This window comes from Pongo pygmaeus, chromosome 14 (genome assembly GCF_028885625.2).
Source record: "Pongo pygmaeus isolate AG05252 chromosome 14, NHGRI_mPonPyg2-v2.0_pri, whole genome shotgun sequence".
Classification (NCBI taxonomy): Eukaryota; Metazoa; Chordata; class Mammalia; order Primates; family Hominidae; genus Pongo; species Pongo pygmaeus.
The window spans coordinates 79,237,631-79,264,525 of record NC_072387.2 but is presented as its reverse complement, the minus strand read 5'-3'; the positions used below and the strand labels follow the sequence as shown (position 1 = coordinate 79,264,525).

At 32.5% G+C, this 26,895-nt stretch overlaps 1 protein-coding gene across 2 annotated transcripts in view; it reads left to right on the top strand.

Moving 5' to 3' along the window:
• Positions 1–26,895, top strand: part of KLHL1 (kelch like family member 1) — a 416,652-nt gene that overhangs the window by 114,500 nt on the left and 275,257 nt on the right. The window contains exon 2 of one of the 2 annotated variants that reach the window (XM_054446370.2): positions 20,075–20,257. The exons of the other annotated variant lie outside the window; for it this stretch is intronic. Coding sequence (XP_054302345.2) covers positions 20,075–20,257 — 183 coding nt within the window. The remainder of the gene's footprint in view (positions 1–20,074; positions 20,258–26,895) is intronic. 2 annotated transcript variants of the gene reach the window in all.

Below are 26,895 nucleotides of genomic sequence, written 5' to 3'. Positions count from 1 at the left end.
GGATGTGAGCAAATACACAATTTATTACCTGGCTTTCAAAGGTTTAGTCTCTGCTGGTGAATATTGTGGCATTTTAGGATTGTGAGGTACTTACTTCAATTCAGGGATCATATATAATAACTCCTAGAATGTTTTTGATATTTTTCATTTTCCAATATCTAATGCTTGTGAAAAGCATGGATAAATATTTCCATTATAGATTTGCAGCAATTTTACAGCATTGTTTCTTAAAGAATCCAGCCTTATAATCAGTGAAGCTTCTGAATTTCTGAACTAATTTAAATGAAATAACTTGGAGAGAGAGCATAATAATATATGATGACAATGCAGATTTCTATACAAAAGATCTATACATTTTCTAATTAAATAGACCAAGTAATAACTCAGTGGACTGTTCAGCTGTTTCATACATGATACCTTCATACATTCATACCTCATGATCAATTTTTTTACCTCCAGAGTTGTATATACACATGTGAATCAACACTCTACCCTTAGAATCGTAACAGGAACCATCAAACTTTTTTTGGGTAAAATATCAGATAGCAAATAATAGTGTAGGCCTTGGGAGTGTGGGGTATATTGTCTCTGTCATAATTACGTGACTTTTGTTGTTGTGAAAAGAAACCAAAAATAAATAATGCATAATCAAATGAATGTGGCTATATTACAATAAAACTTTCTTTATCCTTAAAAGGTGACCGGCTTAACTGGGCTGCTGGCAGGGATCTATAGTGACACTAGTGTCCACACTGTCTTTGGTACATTGTTGATATGGATACCAAAGAGCTCATTTCATTAGTGTCATCAGAGTCTATAGTTTGCTTAGCAGAGAGCTTTAAAAGTTCACTATAGGTTTTCTTGTCAGTGAATGTCTTAAAATGTCATAATGGTTTGGCCTTGATAGATTCACTGCATAATTGCCATATATATTAGTATTTTTTAAAAAATTTTCCTCTACAGTATTCCTGGGAAATATTAGCATTACAAATTCTAGAACTGCTATTAATAGAGGCTTACATTAACCCCTAAAAGATTTAGATCCACTCCTCTGGATTCTTGGTAAGTAGAACCATACCAATTCATTTCACCCAGTTCAACCTTAATATGATACCCTTTGAATCTTTTCCTATAGGTACTCCCAATGTACTTTTCCATATACATTAGTACAATACTGTAATTTATTTGATGTGTGATATATCTTGTAAGTGCAGAACTTGTGATTTTCCCTTTGGGCATAAATAGAAGGAGTAAGCCTGGAGAGAATAAAGCATAGGAGGACAGGTCCTAAGGAAAAATAGGCATCATATTGCAAAGTATCTGCTCCTGGTAAAATCCTGGTGAGGGTTTTGAAGAGATTTGCTTCAAGAGTAGGCAGGTTTCCTCATTGGAGGAGGTGATGCTTCTGCAATCAAAGAAGGCTTAAGGAAAGAGTTCAAGTTTCTTGGCTTTGTTCATGCCCTCTAATTGTCTCCAAGTCTCAGAGTTCGACTCCTACCCAACCAGTCCTCATTAATAGCATAATTTTATGATCTTGTGTAGTAAACAGGCATTATGTTGTATAGCACAATTACATTTGGGGCCTTATTCTTCCATATGCTTGTCCTGATGGTACTAGAGATAAAAGATATTTTAGGTCATAAAAGCTTCCCAGTTCTTTATCTGTGCCTTGAGTTTGGAGTCATAGGCCCTAAGCTTATCATTAGTCCTTTGCACATTCTGAAGCCCAACCTACACTCTTTATAACTTCCACTGTTGCTAAAGCATTTTTTTTAACATCTAGTTAATGGCCCAAATCCTTGTCTTTTATCAGCTCTGTATTCCATGTCTCTACTCTGGATATTTTGAACAAATGTGATCTCTATATTTCTCAAACATGTTAGGCTTTCAAATTCCCATTCTGATGCCAGTATCTTGGGGTCATCCCTAGTACCAAACACTCGAATCAGAAAATGTATTTACAGTGAGGAAATTCATCACGGTTGTTTCCAATGAAAATAATTAATGAAGAAATTATTTACCTAGGTATTGCAGTATTTGGGGAACAAATTAAATAATAAGGCATCCAGATGAGAAAAGTGGAGTCCATTACTACCTCTAGGCCTGAAGGGAGAAGGGGAAGAAATAATATACCTGGAATTCACAGTCAGCATGGCAACATGGAGTGACTGTGTTGGACAGACTAGCTCTTGGAGGAATATATGAAGGGAAAGTTTCATATGATTAAGCGAATGGGAAAAATAATACAACCACCTCTTTTTTATTCTTCGTTGTTCAGAAGTGTGTTTAGAGTTCTGAGCTAAAGAATCCAGGAGTGACCAGCCTGGAGATTGATTCTTTATCTATGAGGAACCCCATCCAATCCCATGGAATGCAGGGTGTACAGGGGATGAAGGCCCTTCATTTGGAGTTAAATGAAGATTGCCAGGTGGAGGTTACTAGGTGAAGATTGCTAAGTGAAAATGCTATATAAACTGCATGCTGTTTACAAGCGTGGTGTTTCTGCTATATATCTCCCTGCCACTGGACCATCCTTGTTTGTAAGTTCTCCTTGATAAACCTTATATCTCATTCACTGGTTCTTTGTCTCTTCTTCAGCCTCTAGAATGTAGTGTTATTCCTATTGAAGTCAATAGGGGTCCAACATAACATTCGTTCTATATAAGATTGAAAAATTATATATGTATATATAGGCAAATAAATAGTGTTAGTTGACACTAAAAATGATTAGGCCTGCTCATGGCAGTTTAATTTTTATCTGGGATGATTTACTAATCAATATGATTTTAAAATTTCAGCTGAGTTACTGACACTCTAAGAAAGGTATGTGTTTTTCTTTTCCCTCTGCAGCATACTTACATAGAAAGAGTAAAAAAAGAAAAACATTATCTCATATTGACTATATGCCTTTCTTCACTAATTTATTTAAGTAATTCATTTTATATCTTATTTTGTGAGTGGTCTTGCAATGACATATTGGATCAAAGGAAGAGCTTTAGTATAAGAATGAGGGAGTCTAAATGTAGTTCTTGGTTCAGGCTTTCACTAATCATGTTTCTTTAGCTGGTTTCTTTACCTTTTGGAATAATGAAGTAAAATAAGGAAAGATAAAGGATCAATCTGTATCCAGAAGTACTGACTTGAATTCCAGACTAATTATTTTCTAGTTTTATGGTCTCATATGAGCTTTTTGGCCTTCTGGGTTCCGGTCTCCTCATCCACAAAGTAGATTGTAGTAACATCAACCATCTGCTTATACTCTAAGTCTAGCTAAGGCACGTATTTCTCCACACAGCCTTCTTTCTATTTACACAATCTGTATACAAATTCAGGTGGTTCAGCTTCCTTTCTTAATTCAGAGCCCAAATTATATTATGTCAGCACTTATCAGTTAGTTCTTTTGGTCATTATTAGTCTTCCCCAAACAACTAGTTGCTCTGAGTTGTTCAAAAGAGATTGTAATATGTTCATCTTTAGGTCTTTCAGTCCCAGAATATCAGCCCTGAGAGTAGACACTCAGTACATTTGTGGAAAATTAAACGGAATGGATTATTAGAAAAAAAATGACACAAGTATTTCAATTATAAAATAACATAAATTTAAAATAATTTAGTAAAATGAAGTGTTTCAGTAGATTTCAAAGTTTCTGGCGAGGACATACACTAATATTCTGTGTCAGTGATTCTCAAACTTGAGCATCCAACAGAACCTCCTAGAGGGCTTGATTCATTAGGTCTGAGGTGGTGCCTAGTACTTTGCATTCCTAGCAAGTTCACAGGTGATGTTGATGTTCAGGGACAACACTTTACGAACTATAGCTTTAATATTAACAAAATGGAAAGTACATTTTGTGCAGAAGTGGGTAAAATAATTTAAAATAATTCATATATAAAATGCCCTTATGCTTTATAATAATTCTCCTATCACGTTTATCTCTGGCTCTCACCTGAGTGGCTTCATAGAATGAGTTGAGGAGGAGTCTCTCCGCCTCAATTTTTTGGAATAGCTTCAGTAGGAATGCTCCTCTTTGCACATCTGGTAGAATTTGGCTGTGAATCCATCTGGTCCCAGGCTTTTTTTTTTTTTGGATGGTAGGCTATTTATTACTGACTCCATTTCAGAGCTCATTATTGGTCTGTTCAGGGATTCAATCCATGTATATGTCCCGGAATTTATCCATTTTTTCTACCTTTTCTAGTTCGTGTGCATAGAGATGTTCATAGTAGTCTCTAATGGTTATTTGTATTTCTTGGGGTCAGTGGTAATGTCTCTTGTGTCATTTCCGATTGTGTTTATTTGGATCTTCTCTCTTTTCATCTTTATTAGTCTAGCTAGCAGTCTATCCTGGTTTTTGTTGCTGTTGTTGTCATTGTTGTTTTCAAAGAACCAACTCCTAGATCTGTTCTTTCGTATGCCTTTTTTTGTATCTCTATATTCTTCAGTTCAGCTCTGATTTGGGTTGTTTCTTGTCTTCTGCTAGCCTTTGGGTTGATTTGCTCTTGTTTTCTTAGTTCTCCTAGTTGTGATGTTAGGTTGTTAATTTGAGACCATTCTAACTTTTATATATGGGTGTTTAGTGCTATAAATTTTCCTCTCAACAATGCCTTAGCTGTGTCCCAGAGATTCTAGTATGTTGTATCTTTGTTCTCACTACTTTCAAATAACTTCTTCATTTCTGTTTTAACTTCCTAATTTACTCAAGAATCTTTCAGAAGCACGTTGTTTAATACCCATGTAATTGTATGGTTTTGAGCAATTTTCTTGACCTTCATTTCTGTTTTGATGCTCTGTGGTCCAAGAGTGTGGTTGGTATGATTTCAGTTTTTTTTTAGTTTGTTCAGGGTTGTTTTATGTCCAATTGCATGGTTGACTTTAGAGCATGTACCACGTGACAACAAAAAGTGTATATTCTGTCATCTCTGAGTGGAGAGTTCTGGAGATGTTTATTAGGTCCATTTGGTCAAGTGTTGAGTTCAGGTCCTGAATCTCTTTGTTCATGTTCTGCCTCAATGATCTGTCTAATACTGTCCGCGGGGTATTGAAGTTTCCCATAATTACTATGTGTGAATCTAAGACTCTAATAACTTTTATGAATCAGTGCACCGGTGTTGGGTGCATATAGAATTAGGATAATTAGGTCTTCTTGTTCAACTGAACTCTTTACCATTATGTAATGCCCTTCTTTGCCTTGTTTGATCTTTGTTGGTTTAAAGTCTTTTGTGTTTGAAATTAGGATTACAACTCCCGCTTTTTTCTGTTTTCCATTTGCTTGGTAGATTTTTCTTCATCATTTTCTTCATCCCTTTATTTTGAGACTATGCGTGTCTCAAGAAGAAATGATTTTCTTCATCCCTTTATTTTGAGACTATGCATGTCATTGCAGATGAGCTGGGTCTCTTCAAGACAGCATACCCCTGGCTCTTGCTTTTATATCCAGCTTGCCACTCTTTGCCTTTTAATTGGAACATTTATCCCATTTACATTCAAGGGTAGTATTGATATGTGTGGATTTTATCCAGGCATTGTGTTGTTAGCTGATTAGTAAGCAGACTTGCCTGTGTAGTTGCTTTATAAGGTCACTGTCTGTGTACTTAAGTGTGTTTCATAGTGGCTGGTAATGGTCTTTCCATATTTAGTGCTGCTTTCAGGAGCTCTTGTAAGGAAGTTCTGTTGATAACAAATTCCCTCAGCCTTTGCTTGTCTATAAAGGATCTTATTTACCCTTTGCTTATGAAGCTTAGTTTGGCCAGATATGAAATTATTGGTTGGAATTTATTTTCTTTAAAAATGTTGAATATAGGCTCAAATCTCCTCTGGCTTGTAGAGTTTCTGCTGATTGAGCAGTCAGTCAAGAGAAAGAAATAAAAGGCATCCAAATAGGAAGAGAAGAAATCAAACTACCCCTGTTTGCAAGTTACATGATTCTATATCTAGAAAACCCCATAGTCTCTGCCTCAAAGTTCCTTGAGTGGATAAGCAACTTCAGCAAAGCTTCAGAATACAAAATCAATACTACAAAAATCAGTAGCATTCCTATACACTAACAGCACCCATGCCAAGGGTCAAATCAGGAAGGCAATCTCATTCACAGTTGCCAAAAAAGAATAAAATACCTGAAACTACAGCTAACCAGGGTAGTGAAATATCTCTACAATGAGAATTACAAAACACTCCTCAAAGAAATCATAAATTACTAAAACAAATGGAAGAATATTTCATATCCTTGGATAGGAAGAATCAATATTATTAAAAAGGCCATACTGCCCAAAGCAATTTATAGATTCAATGCTATTCCCGTCAAACTACCAATGATATTCTTCACAGAACTAAAAAAACTAGTTCTCAAATTCATATGGAACCAAGGAGCCTGAATACTCAAAACTATTCTAAGCAAAAAGAACAAAGCTAGAGGAATCACACTGCCTGACTTCAAACCGTACTACAATGCTACAGTAAGCAAAACAACATAATACTAGTGCAAAAAGAGACACATAGACCAACGGAACAGAATAGGGCCATGAAATAAAGCCACATACCTACAACCATGATTTTTGACAAAGGGGACAAAAATAAGCAAAGGGGAAAGGATTCCCTATTCAAAAAATGGTGCTGGAATAACTAGATAGCTACATGCAGAAAACTGACACTGGGCCCTTTCCTTACACTATATACAAAAATCATTTCAAGACAGATTATAGACTTAAATGTAAAGCATAAAACTATAAAAATCCTGGAAGATAACCTAGAAAATACTATTTTGGACATAGAAACTCTCAAAGATTTCATCATTAAAATGCTAAAAGCAAATTCAACAAAAGCAAAAATTGACAAATGAGATCTAATTAAACAGCCTCTGCACAGCAAAAGAAACTAGCAACAGAACAAACAGACAACCTACAGAATTGGAGAAAATATTTGCAAATTATACATCTGACAAAAGGACAAAAGCTCTAATATCCACAATCTATGAGGAACATAAATACACACAAAAAAATCAAACAACACCATTAAGAAGTGGGCAAAGACATGAAGACACTTTTCAAAGGAAGACATACTTGCAGCCAATACACTTATGAAAAAATGTTCAATATCACTAATCATTAAAGAAATACTAATCAAAATCACAACGAGATATTATCTCATACCAGTCAGAATGGCTATTATTAAAAAGTCAAAAAATAACACATGCTAGCAAGGTTGCAGAGGAAAGGGAATGCCTATAATCTACTGGTGGGGAGTGTAAATTACTTCATCTGTTGTGGAAGACAGTGTGGTGATTCTTCAAAGAACTAAAAACTGAACTACCATTCAACCCAGCAATTCCACTACTGAGTATATATCCAAAGGAATATGAATTATTCTACCATAAAGACTCATGTATGCATATGTTTATTGCAGCACTGTTCACAATAGCAAAGACATGGAATCAACCTAAATGCCTAACAACCATAGGCTGGATAAAGACAACGTGGTACATATACACCATGGAATACTATGCAACCATAAAAAAGAATGAGATCATGTCCTTGCAGGAACATGGATGGAACTGTAGGCCATTATTCTTAGCAAACTAACACAGGAAGAGAAAACCAGACACCACCACATATTCTCACTTATAAGTAGGAGCTAAGTAATGCAAACACATGGACAGAAAAAGAACAACAGACACTGGGGCCAACTTGAGGGTGTAGGGTGGGAGGAAGGAGAGGTTCCCCTCCCCCCAAAAAAGCCATTTAGTATTATGCTTGTACATGGGTGACAAAATAACCTGTACACAAAACCCTAGAGTCACGAGTCCGCCTCTATAACAAACCTGAACTTGTACCACTGAACCTAAAATAAAAGATAATTCAAAAAAAAAAAAAAGAAAATTGAAATAAAACACAGTCTTTGCACTCGTTTGTAAGTAGCAGTTTATTCTACATTTAATGTATCTTTTCATAGTAATTGTTATTTTAGTTCCATTATTCTGAAACTTCTGTACTAAGGATACCTATATATGTATAAATATCTATATGTATATTACCCATATTATTATAGATATTTATGTTTCTATTTTTATCTGTATATTTTACTCTAAGAGTCATTCATATAAATTTCAAAGACAGTCAAAACAATCTTTAGTGTAAGAAATCACGACAGTTGTTATCATTAGGTAAAACAATGGAAAAGAGTTCTTTAGTAGTCCTTCTTTCCTTCCTTCCATCCTTCTTTACTTCCACTGTCCCTCCTTCCCTAATTCCCTTTACTCCACCCTCCCTTCCTTTTCACTTCCTTTTTTCTTTCCTTTGACCTAAATTAAAGTTATTTAAATGTTTTTATTTTGTGATACTTCACCAGAAAGGCAGAAAAAAAGCTGATTTTTATTGAATAGCTGAAAATATGAATAAAGGACATTAAGTTCATTTGTAATTTTCAGTATCCATTTTGAGGTTCTACTGAGTTTATCTCTCCAAAGTAATTGCTACAAGAAAATAGTTTTCTTTTATTATTGTATCAGAGAATTTATAAAGCAATACTCATAGCTCAAAGAGTTTCTCCTTTAAAAAGAAAGTAACTACTTTTTCACTCTATTCTGGTTTATTTGAAAAGCAGAACTAAGACCATGGGTTTAATTAGTATTTTTGTTGTATAGGCAGAGATACATTGCAAATGGCAAACTTGAATAGAGCAAATATGTTTCATTTCTGGCAAACATTAAGGTATTTTAAAGGAAATGGTATTTTAGATGATATATAAGAAATATTTTATGATAATTTCAAATAGTTTGGTGTACAGCTATATATATGTATAAATATATATTTTTATCTTGTTATTCATGATCTAAAAAAAGTACAGTTAATTTATCATAATATATTATTTACTATTGGATATCTAATACAAAGACTTCTTGTCTATTATGAAAATATCACTATTATAATAATCATTAAGTTGGAATCTCATCAATTTTGAATATTAATATTTACAAATAATAAGTATGTCAGAAGTTTAGGTTATTAAACACATCAAGTATCTTAGCATCACTTCAATTTCTTTTCCTTTGATTTCCTGTCCCCTCAACACTGTCATCTCTAAGATTATAGAATTATGTAAGCAAAACTTTGGTAGGAAAAATCTTTTTCTGAATATACATATTTGGATAACATTCAAAATTTCTTACCAAACATCAACGTATCTTATTTTCATAATAGAACTTTTTTTGGCAACACTCCATAAGAATAAAACAAGTAGCAGAATATAATATGCATAGTTTTCTAAATTTATGGTAATTATATGTTGAAATAAGAATGGTTTAGTATCAACTATAGAGTTAGATGCACTTGCTGTTTGAGGTTTTTGTTTGTTTTTAATTGATACGTAATAATTGTACATATTTCTGGAGTACGGGGTGATATTTCCATATATGTATACAATGTGCAGTGATAAAATAAGGACAATTAACATATCCATCACTTCAAACACTTGTCATTTCTTTGTGATGAGAACATTCAAAACCCTTTTTCTTGCTATTTTGAAATATGCAATAAATTACTATTAACTATAGTCACCCTACTGTGCAACAGAACAACAGAACTTGTTCCTCCTGACTTTAACTTTTTATCAATTGATCAATCTCTTCCCATCCTTCTCTCCCCACAGTGTCCTCAGTCTCTGGTAACCACTATTCTACTCTTTACTTATATGACACCAACTTCTTTAGATTCTACAAATGAGTGAGAACATAGTAATATTGGTCCTTAAGTACTTGATTTATTTTATTTAAAGTAATATCCTGGAGGATATGAATAGTATTCCATACAATAGAATACTATTCATCAATAAAAAAGAATGAAATTCTGTCATTTGCAACATGAATGATCCTGGAGGATATTACTTTAAATAATATATATATATATTTACATATATATGTGCGTTATACATATATAGTTATATATACACACACACAGTGGAATACTATGTATATATATATATACACACACATAAGATATATATATATTATATATAATATATATAAAATATATATTTTATATGTATACATGGATCACATTTTTGTTTATCCATTCAGCCTTTGATGAACACTTAGGCTGATTAGCAATGTTGTCTATTGTTAATAGTGCTGTAATAAAATGGGGTTGCAGCTATATTTTCAACATATTCATCTCATTTCGTTTGGGCATATACCCTGTAGTGGAATTGCTGGATCATATGGTAATCTGTTTTTTCTTAAGAGTCTCCATACTGGTCTATAATGGCTGTACTAATTTGCATTCCCACCAACATAATATGAGAGTTTCCCTTTCTCCATATTCTCAACAGTATTTGTTATATATATTTTTTCTTTTTGATAACAACCATTCTAACAGTTATAAGGTGATATTTTATTGTGATTTTGATTTGCATTTATCTGATGATTAATGAAGTTGAGCATTTTTCATTTTTCTTCATATATCTATTGGCCATTTGTATGTGTTCTATTGAGAAATGTCTATTAAGTTCTTTTGCCTATTTTAAACTCAGACTGGTTTTTCTTTGTTTTCTTATTGACTTAATTGAGTTTCTTATATATTCTGAATGTTATCCCCTTGTCAGATGCATAGTTTGCAAATATTTTCTCCCACACGGTAAGCTGTCTCTTCACTTTTTGATCTTTTTTTGCACAGAGGTTTTTTTGTTGTTGTTGTTTGCTTGTTTGTTTGTTTTGAGACAGAGTCTCGCTCTGTCGCCCAGTCTGGAGTGCAGTGGTGCAATCTCGGCACACTGCAAACTCTGCCTCCCAGGTTCAAGTGATTCTCCCTGCCTCAACCTCCTGAGTAGGTGGTATTACAGGCGCCCACCACCACGCCTGGCTAATTTTTTAATTTTTTTAGTAGAGATCAGGTTTCGCCATGTTGGCCAGGCTGGTCTTGAACTCCTGACTTCATGTGATCTGCCCACCTTGGCCTCCCGAAGTGCTGGGATTACAGGTGTGAGCCACCACGCCCAGCCTGCACAGAAGTTTTTAGGTTGATATAAACCTGAAGTGGCATTGTCTGGGGTGATACTCGAGGTCCCTTGCCTCATGCCAAGGAAATCAAGGACATAGACACACATGGAGTGAAGTTAAGAGTGGAGGTTTAATAGGCAAAAGAAAAAGAGAATAACTCTCTGTCCTGAAGAGATAGAGGAGTGCCCAAGTGAGTCTTCCAGTCCCGTGGTGAAATGCATGGGTTTTATAGACTAGCTAGAGGAGGAGGCAGTATCTGATTACATAGGGCCCAAAGATTGATTGGACTAGGTGTGACATTTACCTAGCTCAAAGAAGCTGGCTGCCCCACCCTAATCTTTTATTATGCAAATAGGTTTTCTATCTGGCAGGCATCATGTTGTCTGCTCCTTGCTGTACACGTGGTTGGCAATGAAAATGGAAGATGGAGCTGCCATGTTGAACATGCCTGGCCTCTAGGTAGTCTTTCCCTATTGTCACGGTTGCCAACATTCACCTGTGCAAGATTCCAGTTTGCTTATCTATGTCTGCAGCTCAATTTTACAGGCTGATTTTTTCAGAAAAGAAATGATTTGGGGGCTGCTTTTTATTAAAAGAGAAACCTTACCAAAGACATCCTTACCCTCACTATCTGCCTAAATAATTTCTTTTTAACTCCTATACCATCCCCGCTTGTCTATTTTTACTTATGTTTCCTGTGCTTTTGAGATCTCATCCAAAAAAGTCCTTACCCAGACCAATGTCATGAACCATTTTCCCTATCTTTACCTCTAGTAATTTTATAGTTTTAGGTCTTACATTTAAGACTTTAATCTATTTTTAGTTGATTTTAAGTAGTGAGAGACAGGGATGTTGTTTCACTCTTCTGTATGTGAATATCCAGTTTTCCAAGCATCATTTATTGTTGGATCTTTGTGCCTTTGTCAAAAATCAGTTAGCCGTAAATGCATAGATGTATTTATTGGTTCTCTAGTCTGTTCCATTGGTCTATGTATCTATTTTTATGCCTGTACTATGCTGTTGGGGTTAATACTGCTTTGTAGTATAGCTCATTTTATTTATTTATTTTTGAAATAGGGGCTTGCTCTGTCACCAAGGCTAGAGTGCAGTGATGTAAGTACAGGTCATTGCCGACTCAACTCCTGGGCTCAAGCGACCCTCCTGCCATAGCCTCCTGAGTAGCTAGGATTCCAGGAGTTTACCATCACACACAGTTTTTTTTTTCTCTTCTTCTTCTTTTTTTTTTTTTTTTTGTGAAGACGGGGTCTCACATTGTTGCCAGGCTGGTCTCAAACTCCTGGCTTCAAGAAATCTTCCTGCTTTGACCTTCCAAAGTGCTAGGACTACAGATGGGAACCACCACACCGAGAATAGTATATTTTAAAGTCAGGTAGTCTAATGCCTCCAGCTAGTTTATTTTTTTACTCAAAATGGCTTTGGATATTTGGGATCTTTTCCATATAAATTTCATACAAATTTCAAGATTGCTTTTACCATTTATTTGAAAACTGTCATCAGTATTTTGATAGTGATTTTATTGAATCTGCAGACCACTGTAGGTGGTATGAGCATTTTAAAAAATTATTATTCCAACCAATGAACATAGGATAACTTTTTATTTATTAATATCTTCTTCAATTGCTTTCATCAGTATTTTGTAGTTTTCATTGTAAAAATCTTGCACCCTCTGTATTATCTTTATATTTAGGGTCTTTAAAATAGATATTATAAATGGGATTGCTTTATTGATTTCTTTTTCAGATAGTTTGATGTTGAGGTAGAAGAATACTACCGATTTTTACATTTTGATATTATAGCTTGAAACTTTACTGAATTTATTTCTAACAGATTTTAGGTGGACTCTTTAAGGTTTTCTACATATAAAATCACAACATCTGCAAACAGGGACAATTTAATTTTTCCCTTTTCAGTTTGAATATCCTTTCTTCTCTTGCCTAAATGCTCTGGCTAGGATTCCTAGTATGAAAACTTTTATTTAATCTTGGTGAATTGACCCCTTTATCATCATATAATGACCATCTTTGTATTTTCTTCCTTTTTGTCTTAAAATCTATTTTATCTGATATAACTATTATAGTGGTAGTGTTCTTTTTTGGTTTCTAGTTGCATAAGTGTATCCATTCAGCTAATCCATGTCTTTTAATTGAATAATTTAATTTATTTTCATTAAAGGTAATTATTGACGGGGAAGAATTTACTACTCGCATTTTGCTTGTTATTTTCTGGTTGTTTGGTAGATTCTTTCTTACTTTCGTTCTCTCTTTCAGTCTTCCTTTGAGGTTAAGTTATTTTTCTTTAGTAACATGTTTGGTTTCTTGCTTTTTATTTTATTTATTATTATTATTATTATTATTTTTATTATTATTATTATTTTTGGAGACGGAGCCTTGCTCTGTCGCCCAGGCTAGAGTGGAGTTGTGCAATCTTGGCTCACTGCACCCTCCACCTTTCAGGTTCAAGCAATTCTTCTGTCTCAGTCTCCCAATTAGCTGGGACTACATACGCACACCACCATGCCTAGCTAATTTTTTAGCATTTTTAGCAGAGACAGGGTTTCACCGTGTTGCCCAGGCTGGTCTCGAACTCCTGAGCTGTTCAGGTAACCTCGGCCTCCCAAAGTGCTAGGATTACAGGCATGAGCCAGTTTTTATTTTTAATGTATCTATAATAGGTTTTTGCTTTTTAGTTACCATAAGGGTTACAAAATACACCCTATATTAACAAGTTATTTTAAACTGATAACAACTTTCATTGCAAAGTAAAGAAACAAGCAAAAACATGGTACACTTTATTTTCTCCCATCACTTAAAACTTTTTATGTCACTATTCACATATTTATATTGCCTATTTCTGAAAAAAATAGTTATTATTTTAATAGTATCCTCTTTTAATCTTTTTATTTTAAAGATATATGTGGTTTATCTATCATAATTACAGTTTCAGAATCACAGTCACGTTTGCATTCTTTTGGTTTGAAGAACAATTGTTAGCATTTTTTTAGATTTTTTTTATTTTGGGCAGTTTTTGAGCTTTGAATTTTTTTGTAAAAATGACTTATGTTGTTTAAAATAATGTGTGCTGATATAAAATATGTGAGCATTTTTTAAAAGGTAGAAAATAACAAATGTTCAATTTCCCACTACTCAAAAATATTTTTAAAAAATTAAAATACATATATCTCTAATGCAAATATAATCTGAAGACATATACATTGCCTGAAATACATACTGAATTTGCTGGGCTCAAACAAATAGTTAATTTTTTTCCCTTAAATAAAGTCATCTTTTACTACATTCAGGTCTTTGTCTAAGAACTATGTATGTAAGAGTGATTTCTTTATCTGATATTACAAAATGTTCTTTAAAATATTTTTCTCAAAACAAAAGCTAATCCTTATCACTTAGGAAAAAAAACTGCTTTCAAATTTATTTTGCCATTTTCGTTGCTCTCTTAGCGACTCACATTAAGAAAAAATTTTGAATCTAGTCATCCAGAAATTATTGTTTTCAATTAATATATCTTATTTATTTAAATGATTTTAAATGTATTTTATTCACTATATTTAGTGTAATCTTTAGTATTGTCATAATGTACACAATGGTACTGCCAGAGAAATACAAGAAAGTATGTATTCTGGTTACAGCAGTTCTTTTATGTTTTGTTTGTTTGTTTGTTTCTCATGAGCTCTGGAAACTATTTGATATTCAAAAATTACAATTTATGCCACAAACATTTACTAAATCTGTGTGCCAGGCATTCTGTTAGGTTTTGGGATATAAATTCTATTGCTTATTTATTTAGTGGTAGCTATTCTGAGCAACACATTTGTGTGGTCTGTGGAAACGAAAACCAAAAGTAAACAAAAACACATTACAAACTAAAATTACTATCTGACCAAACCATCTTGTCATAGAATATATTTATGCATTGATTTAACAAATAGTTGTTGAACTCCTAAAATGTTTGACATGGCAGAGATGTATTTAAACCATATTTACTACATGTTAGGGTAACCCCACCCCACAAGCAGTAAGGATTGAGATAAGGCTTTCCCCTCAGCATCACACAATATACTCATGTAATAAATGCACATATACCCCTGGATCTATTTTTAAAGTAAAATAAAAAACAATTCACTGAAAAAAAAAATAAGGCTTTCTGAAGGTAGTGATATTTAAACTGAATTCTGAAGGAGTAGTTAGCCATGGGAATGTCAGTGTGTTGTGCAGGTTCCAGGTAAGAAAAATATGTGTGTGGAATGCTATAGAAGAAAGTGGTGTGACATATTGCAGAAACTGGAATTATTTAGTGTAGCTGAAATTAGAGCTTGGTTTGAAGGATCATGCAAATTGTAGGAAGCATCAGATCATACACGAACTTGTAATGTGTGATATGGATTTGCAACCAAGAAGCCATTGAAGACTGAGGAACTGGTTGGCAGTGGGAAGAAATAAAAACAGCTTTAGATTTGCACTCAGTAGGTAGGTCATAAAGTAAAAAACACATGAGTAATTATTTGTTTTACATTTTTTTCTTATTAGTTAACAATCTATTCTTACAGAAGTAAATATTTCCTTGAGGAAGTAACTAAGTTATTTCTGTCTGATTCCAATGTTGTTTAACAAAGAAATGGGGAAACAGGTTTTACCTCAGAATCATTTGGTACAGAGAGAGTAAAGAATATTGAGTCCTGAACTGTTTAGCACAAGAACAGTAAAGTATGTTGGTCAGTTCTCAGTAGTTAATGATAGGAAATTAAATGCTAAAGATAGCCACAAGAAAGACACTAATGTCCTTGTCAAGAGTAGTTCCGTTAGATGGGTAGTTATGGAAGTCAAATTGCAATAGATTAAGGACTATTTGGAGGGTCAGGAACTGAAGTTAAGACGTGAAGACAATTCTTTCAAGACATGGGTATGAAAGGAAGTAGAATAGTATAGCTATGGTTTGAGGAGTTCAAGAGATCAAAACAATTTTATTCATTTTATTTTTATATATGTTAGGTTGAATACGACATAAACATGTCTTTAAATTTGATAAAAAGTCATATTGTGCATTTAAAATTGCATTTCTTGTAACTTCAAGCTTTGTATTCTTGGGCCAAAATAAAGACAAATGTTAGAGTTTCAGATCATTGTATGAGGGACTCTTCGATTGGAAAGAGACTGTAAAGTTTTTTTCAACTGATGTACAAAATTGGAAAAAAACAATGAAATAATCCAATGTCTGGTTTTTATTTAATACCTATAGAAAACATGATAAATACATAATGTAAATTTACTAAAATGTTAAAGTCTCCTTTTTAAATTAGTAGGTTGGATATGTGATGGGAAGAAGGTTAAATAATAAATATTATCTTAAAAATTATAAGTGTTCTGTTGTGATAATTCATATTAAAATTCTATAATAAGTATAAAGTTGAGGAGAAAGAATCCTACTAAAGTCTTAGATCATGAAATTATATATGAGGAAATGTGTGAGAGAAAATCAAGTGAAACAAACATAACCATTTATCTGAAAGATTAATGACCTTGAAGAGAAGTAATATGTTCTCAGGTATAATATGAAGAGACTTAATGTGTAAGAACTTTTAGGAAAAAAATCTAGGAGAGAACTGGAACTTATTTATTTTTTTTTGAGCCTCTTATCTAACTTTGTTTTTTTAATCCCATTCTTTCAAATTGTTTTCAAATTTGTCAGAAAAAGTCCAAGTCTATATTACATTTGAGATTGATTATTTTAATTAGATAAAAGAAGGTACTATCTTGACAGTAGTTAACTTTTTGACTTTGAATTACTCTTTCCAAATACTATGTCCCCCCCACCCCCCAAACCAGGGTCTCACCAAGCTCTATTTCTTTCTTTTCTATTTCTTTCTATTCTACTTATCTCACTCTTTTCTTTAATAGTACACCCACCATAACTTGGACAACGACTAAAGACAAAGTAAATTAAATCATTATCTTAACTTTTCCTAGATTATAAAATCTTTATCAGGCATAAAAATTTCTCCCCAGGCCAGGCACGGTGGCTCACGCCTGTAATCCCAGCACTTTGGGAGGCCAAGGTGGGCAGATCACCTGAGGTCGGGAGTTCGAGACCAGCCTGACAAACATGGTGAAACCCCGTCTCCACTAAAAATACAAAAATGAGCCAGGCATGGTGGTGCACGCCTGTAATCCCAGCTACTCAGGAGGCTGAGGCAGTAGAATCACTTGAACCCGGGAGGCAGAGGTTGCAGTGAGCCAAGATCGTGCCACTGCACCCCAGCCTGGGCGACAGAGTGAGACTTTGTCTCAAAAAAAAAAAAAAAAAAAAAAAAAAAAAGTTTCTGACCAGAATATTTCATTTAACCTGTGGTTAATTAATATAAGGACGTATGTAGACCTTTTATCCCAAACCCTATTTAAATTAATCTGTAGCCATTCTTTAGAGGTGTTTCTCATATCTTGAATTTTAAAACCTAATCATGCGGTCTGAGTACCCAACCAGAAGCATCAGGGTTTCCTTTTGGAGCAGTTTTGGTCTATTTGGCAGCCTACAAATCCTGACTTAATTATCCTTTGTACCTGAGAGTCAATAATATGTTCATTCTAAATCTTAAAATGCACCCTGCAATGCATATTGTGACTTTTCTATTCAATGTGTTAACAGGTGGAATAATTCTGCTGTTCTTGCTATATGTGCTTGAGCCTGAATTCTTAAAATATATGCTGAGAAGTGGCCATATTCTGGGGTTGTAATTTGCAAACTTGTTAAAGACAAACATATGGTACAGCAAAATTTGTATTAATTTCAAATATTTAAAGGAGAACTTGAAAAGTCTGATGAAAATAACATACTGTGTAGATAAATATTGCAGATAACAAAGAACACATGTAATAACAGTGGATATAGAATTTAGTAAGCTTCTCTGTCAATTTTTTTGGATTTTCTATGTGCACAAACACATCTGGAAATAATATCAATTACATATTTTCTTATTCAAAAATAATGTTTTTTTGTTGTTGTTTACATTTTACTGGTAAGGCTCTCCAAATTTTTTATTTTGCATAACTGTGGTTCTGCATCTCAAGAGGAAGAAGTTCAATAAAATATAATATTTTCTGAATCAGTGTATTAGGTGTTTCTACACGATTAAAATGTGTTTAAGTCCAATTTCACTGGATTCTCTTTCCTGAAGTATCTAACAAATTTTTGAAAATTCTTGGCCATTATTTCGTCAGATGGCTTTTGTCCCATCATCTCTCCCCTCTACTTTCAAGATTACAAAATATAGTAATTACATGAATATTATAATTTTACCATTTTTTGTTTTCTATACTTTTATCTCAGTAACTTAGTTTGAGTAATTACATGAATATTATAATTTTACCATTTTTTGTTTTCTATATTTTTATCTCAGTAACTTTGTTTATTTTCTATTATTTTTGATATCCTCATTTGTTTGCCTTTTATCGACTAGTTAATTTTGCACATCAAAATCTTAAATTATTGTATTGCCTTATTTGTTTCCATTTGATTTTTTATATGACTTGAAATTACCCAGCTTATTATCTGTATTAAAAGATTAATGAAAGTTATTTTTATATCTATTAAGTAATAATTCTGATCCATATATTCGAACATATCTGTAGCACCTGGGAGACTTTCTGTTGTCTGTTTTTCTCATTGTGTCCAGTTTCTTTACAGACCTACTATTTTTTTCCTTTAATGTCAGGCACTGTATATAAGAAATCACAGAGTCCATATAAGAATGTCTTTTCCTGAATATAAACTATATTGTTTGCTGGTACTTCAATTAAAAGGTCAGCTTAATGAAATCAGAGATTTTCACTGATATAACTCTAGGTTTCAGTCTTTGTATTATCCTCAGAAGATCTGCTTAGCTGCCGTATTATGTTGAGCTCCTTGGACTCTCACTCTATGTTGTTAATAACTAGTAAATACCTGGAGAGGGAAAGAATACGCAGTGAATAATTTTGAGATGACTCTAATTAATTTATCTGTATTTCAGGATCTTGGCTTTCTAAGTCCTGATTGCCTCAGTAGAGCCTATTGAATGGAAATAATTATTTTGATATTGTATGTAACTTTTTTGTTGTTTTCGTGGAGAGGGATTTAGTCAGCTGCAAATTACTACTTTGCAATTGGAACCGGAATTCTCCATGTTACTTTCTAAGATATTTATCATGATGTAAGCAATTTTAGTATTAACTTTATGAATCTAATTAATATTTAATTTTAGGTTATGTAAGGAATTGTCATCAGAACACTTGATTGGGTCTGCTGGGCTTTATCATGTGTCTATCATGTAACTTGAATATTAAGAGTCTTCCCTATGATGGAGTATAGCACTTATTAAAGTTATTTTTTTTGAAACAGTCTATACTATTAATACATGAAGTAACAAAACTTAAGTATCATGGACTTTTCAAAATCATAAGGTTTATTAAAATATCTATTAATGATTAAAGTTATTATAAGTACTGAGTTAATACATTCTTTTTTTTGTTTAATAGTGGGGTGCAGAATATGAAAGTCAATAATTTACTTACAAATTTAATTGTCAATATTACTTGAAAACCAGGTTTCATATTTTTTCATAATAAAAATCACCTATTTCTGCAAAGCAACATTTACTATGACATCTCAAGAATTCTATTTAGAATAGTATAATTAAGCTATCTTCCTCAATATCAAATGAATGAAATTAACCTTTCATTGCTAATTAATTTTAGAATAGGCATGTAAATAATTTACTATTTCTGTGATATTTCAGGTTTACTAACTTAATGTCCTAATCAGTATGGACAACATATTTATAAACCTTTTTTAAACAAGAAAAAAGAACTTTTCCATTTATTTATTATTCCCTAGAACAAATCACTTATCCCACAATAGATTATTTGACCTTTATTTATTGAACTTGTATTAAAATATAAAAATAAACACAGATATATTAGTTTTCTTAAGAAAATGATAAAAACCTGTATGTTATTCTAGATAATTGGCTCTTTATAAATCCCTTTATTATTTTCTGTGTGTGTGTGTGTGTGTGGTTTATAGGCTGTCATCAACCGGCCATTCAATGACAACTCAAAGTGATTTGGACTCCAGTAGCTCTGAAGAATTCTATCAAGCTGTTCATCATGCTGAGCAAACCTTCAGAAAGATGGAAAGTTATTTGAAGCAGCAGCAACTTTGTGATGTTATCCTAATTGTTGGGAACCGAAAGATACCTGCACATAGGTACAGTAGTCTGCCTCTACTGGAAACATGCATTCACATGTTTAAAAGTGACAGACTGGCATGCAGATTGCAGAATATTATATGACTACAGAAATAAGGATTCACATTTTTAACAGTTTTTTGTTGTCGTTTGTTTTGTTTATTCTTGTTTTTATTTCTTATTTTTCTTTTGTGGAAAAGTTGAAATGCTACTTTAGGTAATAATTTTTTGAAAAACAAAACAATTATAAAGTGTTCAAAAATAAAACTACTTGTAACTAGGGTTGATAACTATGGAGGAAAAATTCCATTATCTGAGACTATAGGATTCACAGTCATACTAATTTTAGGCACGCTAATTCGGGAATTGTGCCTTAAATCTGAAATGAAATATGCTATTCCATCAGAAACTAAAGAAAGGTTATCTTGGATATATATTTATATCAACTAATAAATTAAGGTATTTCATATTGACATTTTTGTTTTATATTTATTTAAAATTAAATTGTGTCATACTGATATTATTTTTAAAGCCATAATGCATTTGAAAGCTAATAGTTTTATGCATTAAAATGATTCCAGAAAAACATGGCTGTATTTCTACCATGATAGAAATATTACAATATGGACATTGAATTTAAGCCAGTGTCTTGGAATACATGGGGAAGGACATTTGACATTGCATAACTACTGCAGGTGATTTAGAGTTCAATCTGTCAGCTACCTATTGAAAGCATTTTTATATTGTTGATTTTATTTTTCAAATATAACTACAAAATTGAGTTACCATTTGTAAGAGAATTCACAGTCATTATTATTGAGAGAATTATCCAATGTCATAATATGTGTGGCAAAACCACAAATTATCCTGAGCTAGCATCTAAATAGCATCTAGTTAATAATTCAATTATATTCTTCAGCGTAAGAGCTATTCTTGAGAGTGTAATTAAATTGACTTCATTTAACTTATAAATTAAATAATATTGTATGTATTTTTTAAGAAGTCAGGAGGTGTCAATCAACTCAAAAATATATTAACACATCAAATGCTCATTAATTTTTTAAAAAGAGGGGTGTTTCCTATAATTTCTTCAATCTTGTAGTCTTTTATTCATCTTAATTCAACATTTTCTTTTTCATTTGAAACATTTTTAACCAATCTGTTGAGCAATTATTCTATATTCATAATATTCTACATTGTTTTCTTTATTACTCTTTATATACATTAGTTATTTTCTAAATTATTTAGTTATGCAAATTGTTTACAATATTCCTATTGGATGAGAAATTAAAATTCTTCTTGGTTTATATTATTCTAAAACATCTGAGCAATGTATTACTTTATTCTGAGCATATAAATATTTAATGTATTTAGAATATATTAAACTAAATACATTATTATCAATCATTGATGTGTTTCTTAAGTAGGATATGAAAAATTAGTTTTTAAAAATCATTATGGCTAACTCAATTCAAATAAAGTTTTATATTTTCTTTACACTGTTAAGTGATAAACTTAGGTATATTACTATTTTAAAGAGTTTATCTGAGCAAACAGCAACTCCTGATCAGGTAGCACAAAACCACAAGCTGTTTGGAGACCCACCTAAAGAAGACCAGGGGAAAGTTTTCATAAGACGCTTGTGGAAACGAGACGAAGAAAATATTTGATTGGTTAAAGCGGGGCAAGAGCCTAGTTTAGAGGTTGGTTGGTGGTTTCTGATTTGTTAAATTACTCTGAGCTGGTTTTTGCTTGGCAAAAACCTGGAGATGTCTCAGCCTAATGACCTCCCAATTAATTTTTTAACACTATAGTTTAAAACTTTAGTACTAATTATTTTACAAGTAATGTACATCTTAGGACTCTAAGTTAAACAAATATTAATAAATATAAATAAATATTGTGTGACACTTGAACAAGCATTGTTGTGAATTATTGCAGGTATTTGATACTACTTTACTGATACTTTTGCATGATGAAACAGTTAGTAATTAACGCAAAACTAGCTCTTGACTTAAAATGAATAATCATTAGTAATAAACAAACTAATACATTTTAATACTTTTAGTATATTTTGGTTAGTACAACTAAACATTGTCTTTAACCAAAATGTATGTGGTGTTGGAATCATTACCACTAAAAATTGTGGAGTTATTATAATAATATCGAATAATATAAAAATAAATAATTTTTATGAAGATTTATAGCTCTTTCAGTAAAAGCATTGCTAGCTAACATTATTAGCACTTGCTCAGTATTCATTCATAATTATATATGTTTAATTTATATTAATTATATCATCATTCCAAACTGTCAAATAAATTTTGTTTTTAGTTAACATATTACCCTCATTGAAGGACTCGACATAAAATCATTTATGTATGTGCTGGTTATATTGTGTATGTTTTTAACTTGATACTGGTCACAACTATCAATTGTTTTATGAAAGGCCATGTTTATATAGATAGTTTTGTTTACTGTTAGGCATATTTTTAAGTAGGTAAGGTCTGAAAGGCTAATAATATCTCAGATAACACATTAATATATTTCTGCATGAAAAATAATCAAAATTCTGAATTCATTTGTGCTTTAGGCCTTGATGGAAATCCTAAGATGAATATAACTTTCTCACAAATAGCCCAAGATAATTGATCAGCAACAAGTAAACCAAAATATTTGAATGTAAATCCTTGAATTTCAAACATGAAAAATTTTTTATAGGTAGACTACCTTTAATCTGAGGTTCAGATGAGGAAAATTAGGTTGACACATCAATATTAAAATTGGATATTTGAATTTTCAATGGTAAGAAAATTAGGTGGTGTTCACTGCCTTGTCTGATATAATGTACAGATATGAAATGAAATATGATTGAGCTTGTGAAAGTTTTCTTCCCCCTTAGCCATTATTAAGAGTAAGAGCATTTTGCAGACATAAATGGGGAAATCTTATGTAACTAACATACTTAGTCTTGAGTTGGAAATAATGTTATTTATCATTTTATGTTCATCGAAACAGTGTTGAAGGATATATGCCAAAAACTTAACAAATCTTATTCCTGTGAGGTAGGGCTCATAAGGAGGAAAGAAGGGGTGGCTAACTTTTTTCTGAAACATATAAACAGATGTATTATTTAAATTTTTACAGCAAGCATGCAATATGTTCATGATCAAATGGAAACCTAAATGAAGAATAAAATGATATTTGATAGATAGAAAAGTATCCTATTCTACAGACTAAAACACTTGGCATTTAAAAATGTGTTATATTCTGTTTTCACTCTTTGTACATATTTGACAATAAGTTTAGTTATTTCAAGAAAGTATTTATTATTTTAATGTTATTTATAGTGCACTAGTATGTAGACAGTTGAGGCTAAAGTGACAACTGAAATGATGCATTTAGTAGCACTTAAACCACATTAAATACATTAAAAAGAAATTACCTACATAAACAACATATATTAATACCCAGGAGTAGGCAAATAGTACTGCTTCTCTGTGTTGATGGAAAATTTATTTACATAGATTAATAAAAAAGGAATAACATTTCTTTCATTTTACTAAATCATCCATCCACCTAAATGTCTCACTCAGTTTGATAGTTTAAAATATCTCTGTAGCAACTTCAGAAAAAAATAATTAGTAAAGCTGAAAAACTTTTGTTTTCTTGATCACTTGGATATCATTTTAATGTTTTGCTTATGTCTATAGTAGATTGTCAGCAGTCCATGAAGCATCTTTCTTTGCACTAATTAAAACAAACAATTATCAAACATACTCTAGCATTGGCCTATGCCCTGGTGGTGATGCATAGTGATTATAAAACATAATGTTTTTCCTTGTAGAGTTTTCAATATACTTGAGGAGTTAAAGATAAACCATAAGATAATTGAGGAAATTATTACAGTTGCAAATAACTGCAAGGTAGACTACATGGTTCTAATTCCAAGCCAAGACATAGTCAAATAAAGAAATGAGTAACATATGATAGAGTATTATGAAAGTTTTTCAGAGAAATTGAGCGTGAGGTAAGCCTAGTGGAAAAGACATGGCGTACTATTTTAAGTAGAGATACTGCTATGGAAAAAATAGAGAACTAAAGAATTTCTGCTTGCAAAAATTACAAGGATAATGAGTTGGTGAAAATAGAGTTTATATTGGAAATAACTGGGAAATTAAACCATAAAAATAGGATAAAGATGATTATGATAGACCTTAGGAGCCAGTAGATAAGTTTTTTACTTGAAACAGTATGTTTAATTAGAAGCTAATGTAGGTTCTTGAGGAGAGGAATAACAACTGAGTCAATGATGATGTGATGATGATGATGATGATGATGATGATAGTTAACACTCACTGCGTTGATTATGTTCCAGGCCTTGTTTAAAGTGGTTTGCATTTACATATCATTTTGTCTTTAAGAAACAGAAAATTCTTAATTTCTCACTTTTCTCTATAATATAGAAAACGGAGGCATGGAAAAATTTAAAGTGTACCCAAGTTATTCTCTCAATAATTGGTGACATTAGAACTCAAACTCAGGCAATCTGGGTACTGAAATAATGACTTTAACAACCACAATAGAATGACTATCATAATTTAGGGAGGTAGTTTTGAAATATGGTATGATTTTAGAAAATGTATAAAAGACAGGCACAGCAGAAACTAATGATCTGAGAAGCTGTTTTGGTTAATCCAGGCATGAAATGAAGACTATATGAACATAAAGGATGAACTGAGCAGTATTTTGAAGGATGATGTCATAAGCCAGATTCCCTCATATTAGAGCCTGAGCCTGGAATTCAGGTTCTCATGATGGATTTAAAGGCTGACCTCAGAAGAAACAGAAGCAGGATAGGGCAGAGGAAGGAACAAATCAAGGATGAAGACTTGCTTCCTCTTTATCTCTCCGGAAGCTCTGCATATGACTTCCTGCAGAATGAGTCACACCTCGAAGCAAGGATTTATCCTGATTCTTAGTCAGTGCTTTAAGATCCACCCACAGGTTGAGAGTCAGGAGAGGTGGTGGCGGTTGAAAGATAAAGTGTGAGAAGCAGGAACACATAGACTTCCAGGGAATAAGGAGTTCCTATTAGTCCAGTTCTTGAAAAAAGGAGCATCTGGGTGCTGTTAGGTACTAACATCCCTGCCCCTGGGACATGAGCAGGCCTCATAAAGAGGGCAAGAACATGTTCAAAGAGAAAGATGGATTTTACATCGTATCTGATATAGGAAACAAAGTAGAAAGAAACACTGTGATACTTTCATAATTTTGACTCTGGAAATTCATAAATTCGACTCTGGAAGTGCACCAGTTAGAAACAAAGAAGTATAAAGGAAAGAAAATATCAGTGGGACAGCTTTGAGTTTAATTTAGTTATAATGAAATGCTCCTGGGATATGTGATGAGCAGTTCTACAGGCATTTGAGATACACGGTTATGTTTAAAACCACTGTAAAAATAATAATTAAGGCAGTGCTCAAGAATGATTCTGAAACAGTGAGCATCAGGGCAAAATGTAGAGGCCTGAACAAAACCTATGGCAGTGAGAAGGTTAAAGAGTAGACCCAGGAAGAAAAGTCAATGAATCAGAGGTAATCTGGGATAAGAAGTCTGCACAGCTTTCGCTAGAAGCGCTAAAAAATAGATTTAAAAAAAGAATGGGAGATTAACAATATCAAACACCATAATAAATTGAAGTGGAACTTACAAAAGTTTAATAGATTTGAAGGAAATAAATTCGTAGTGACTTCAATAAGAGATTTTCTAGCGTGGCTGCATGCATATACTTCTTTATGTATGTTTTACTCCTGCTTCTCTAGCATTAATAGAACTAAATATGTGCATATAAAAATATTAATGTCTGTTATGCATTAAATCCCTCTTCTAAAATTTAATCCATATCTTATGTCACAAAATCTAAATGCAGTACAAACTTTTCTGCGTTTTTTTTTTACTGAGTTAGCAGTATTTAGTATGTTATAGTTGACAGAGAAGATATTATGTAATTATTTAAAATGGAATAATATAGGTTACACAATATTTCGCTCTATGGAGATGCGGCCTTGCTGCAACTATATACATTTTATGTGTAAGATTAAGCTGGTTAACTCTATGTTGATATATTTTTTATGCATAGGAAATATATTTATCCTCTAGTTTATTATAGTTTGTTTGTATCATACAATGTTTTAATTAATGCTCTTGATAAAACTGACCATCTGACACGAATTTATCTAATTGGTATGTGATAAATATTTGACGATATCTGGGTCTTAATCATTTTGTCAAATTCTGAGATTATAAAGATTTGACATTTTAGTTACTAACTGCCCAAAACAAATAGGGAAGTGAGAACTTTAAATATAGCTAACATGTTACCATCCTCAGCATTAATATTAATAAAATATTTAAAACCATAAATCTTACAAGGCATTTCTTAAATACATGAATTACATAGTTAAGTCATGTTTTCCAGTTAAAATAATGTATTTTGTGTTCAAGTTAAATTATACCATGCCCTTCCACTTATCTTATATATAAGATAAAATATATAGCAGATAAAACTTCAAAATAAATAAATGAAAAAAAACTCCTGAAAAGTTTCAGATAATAATTTCCTGTATTGATCTAACTTCCTTTCTTTTCTCTTATA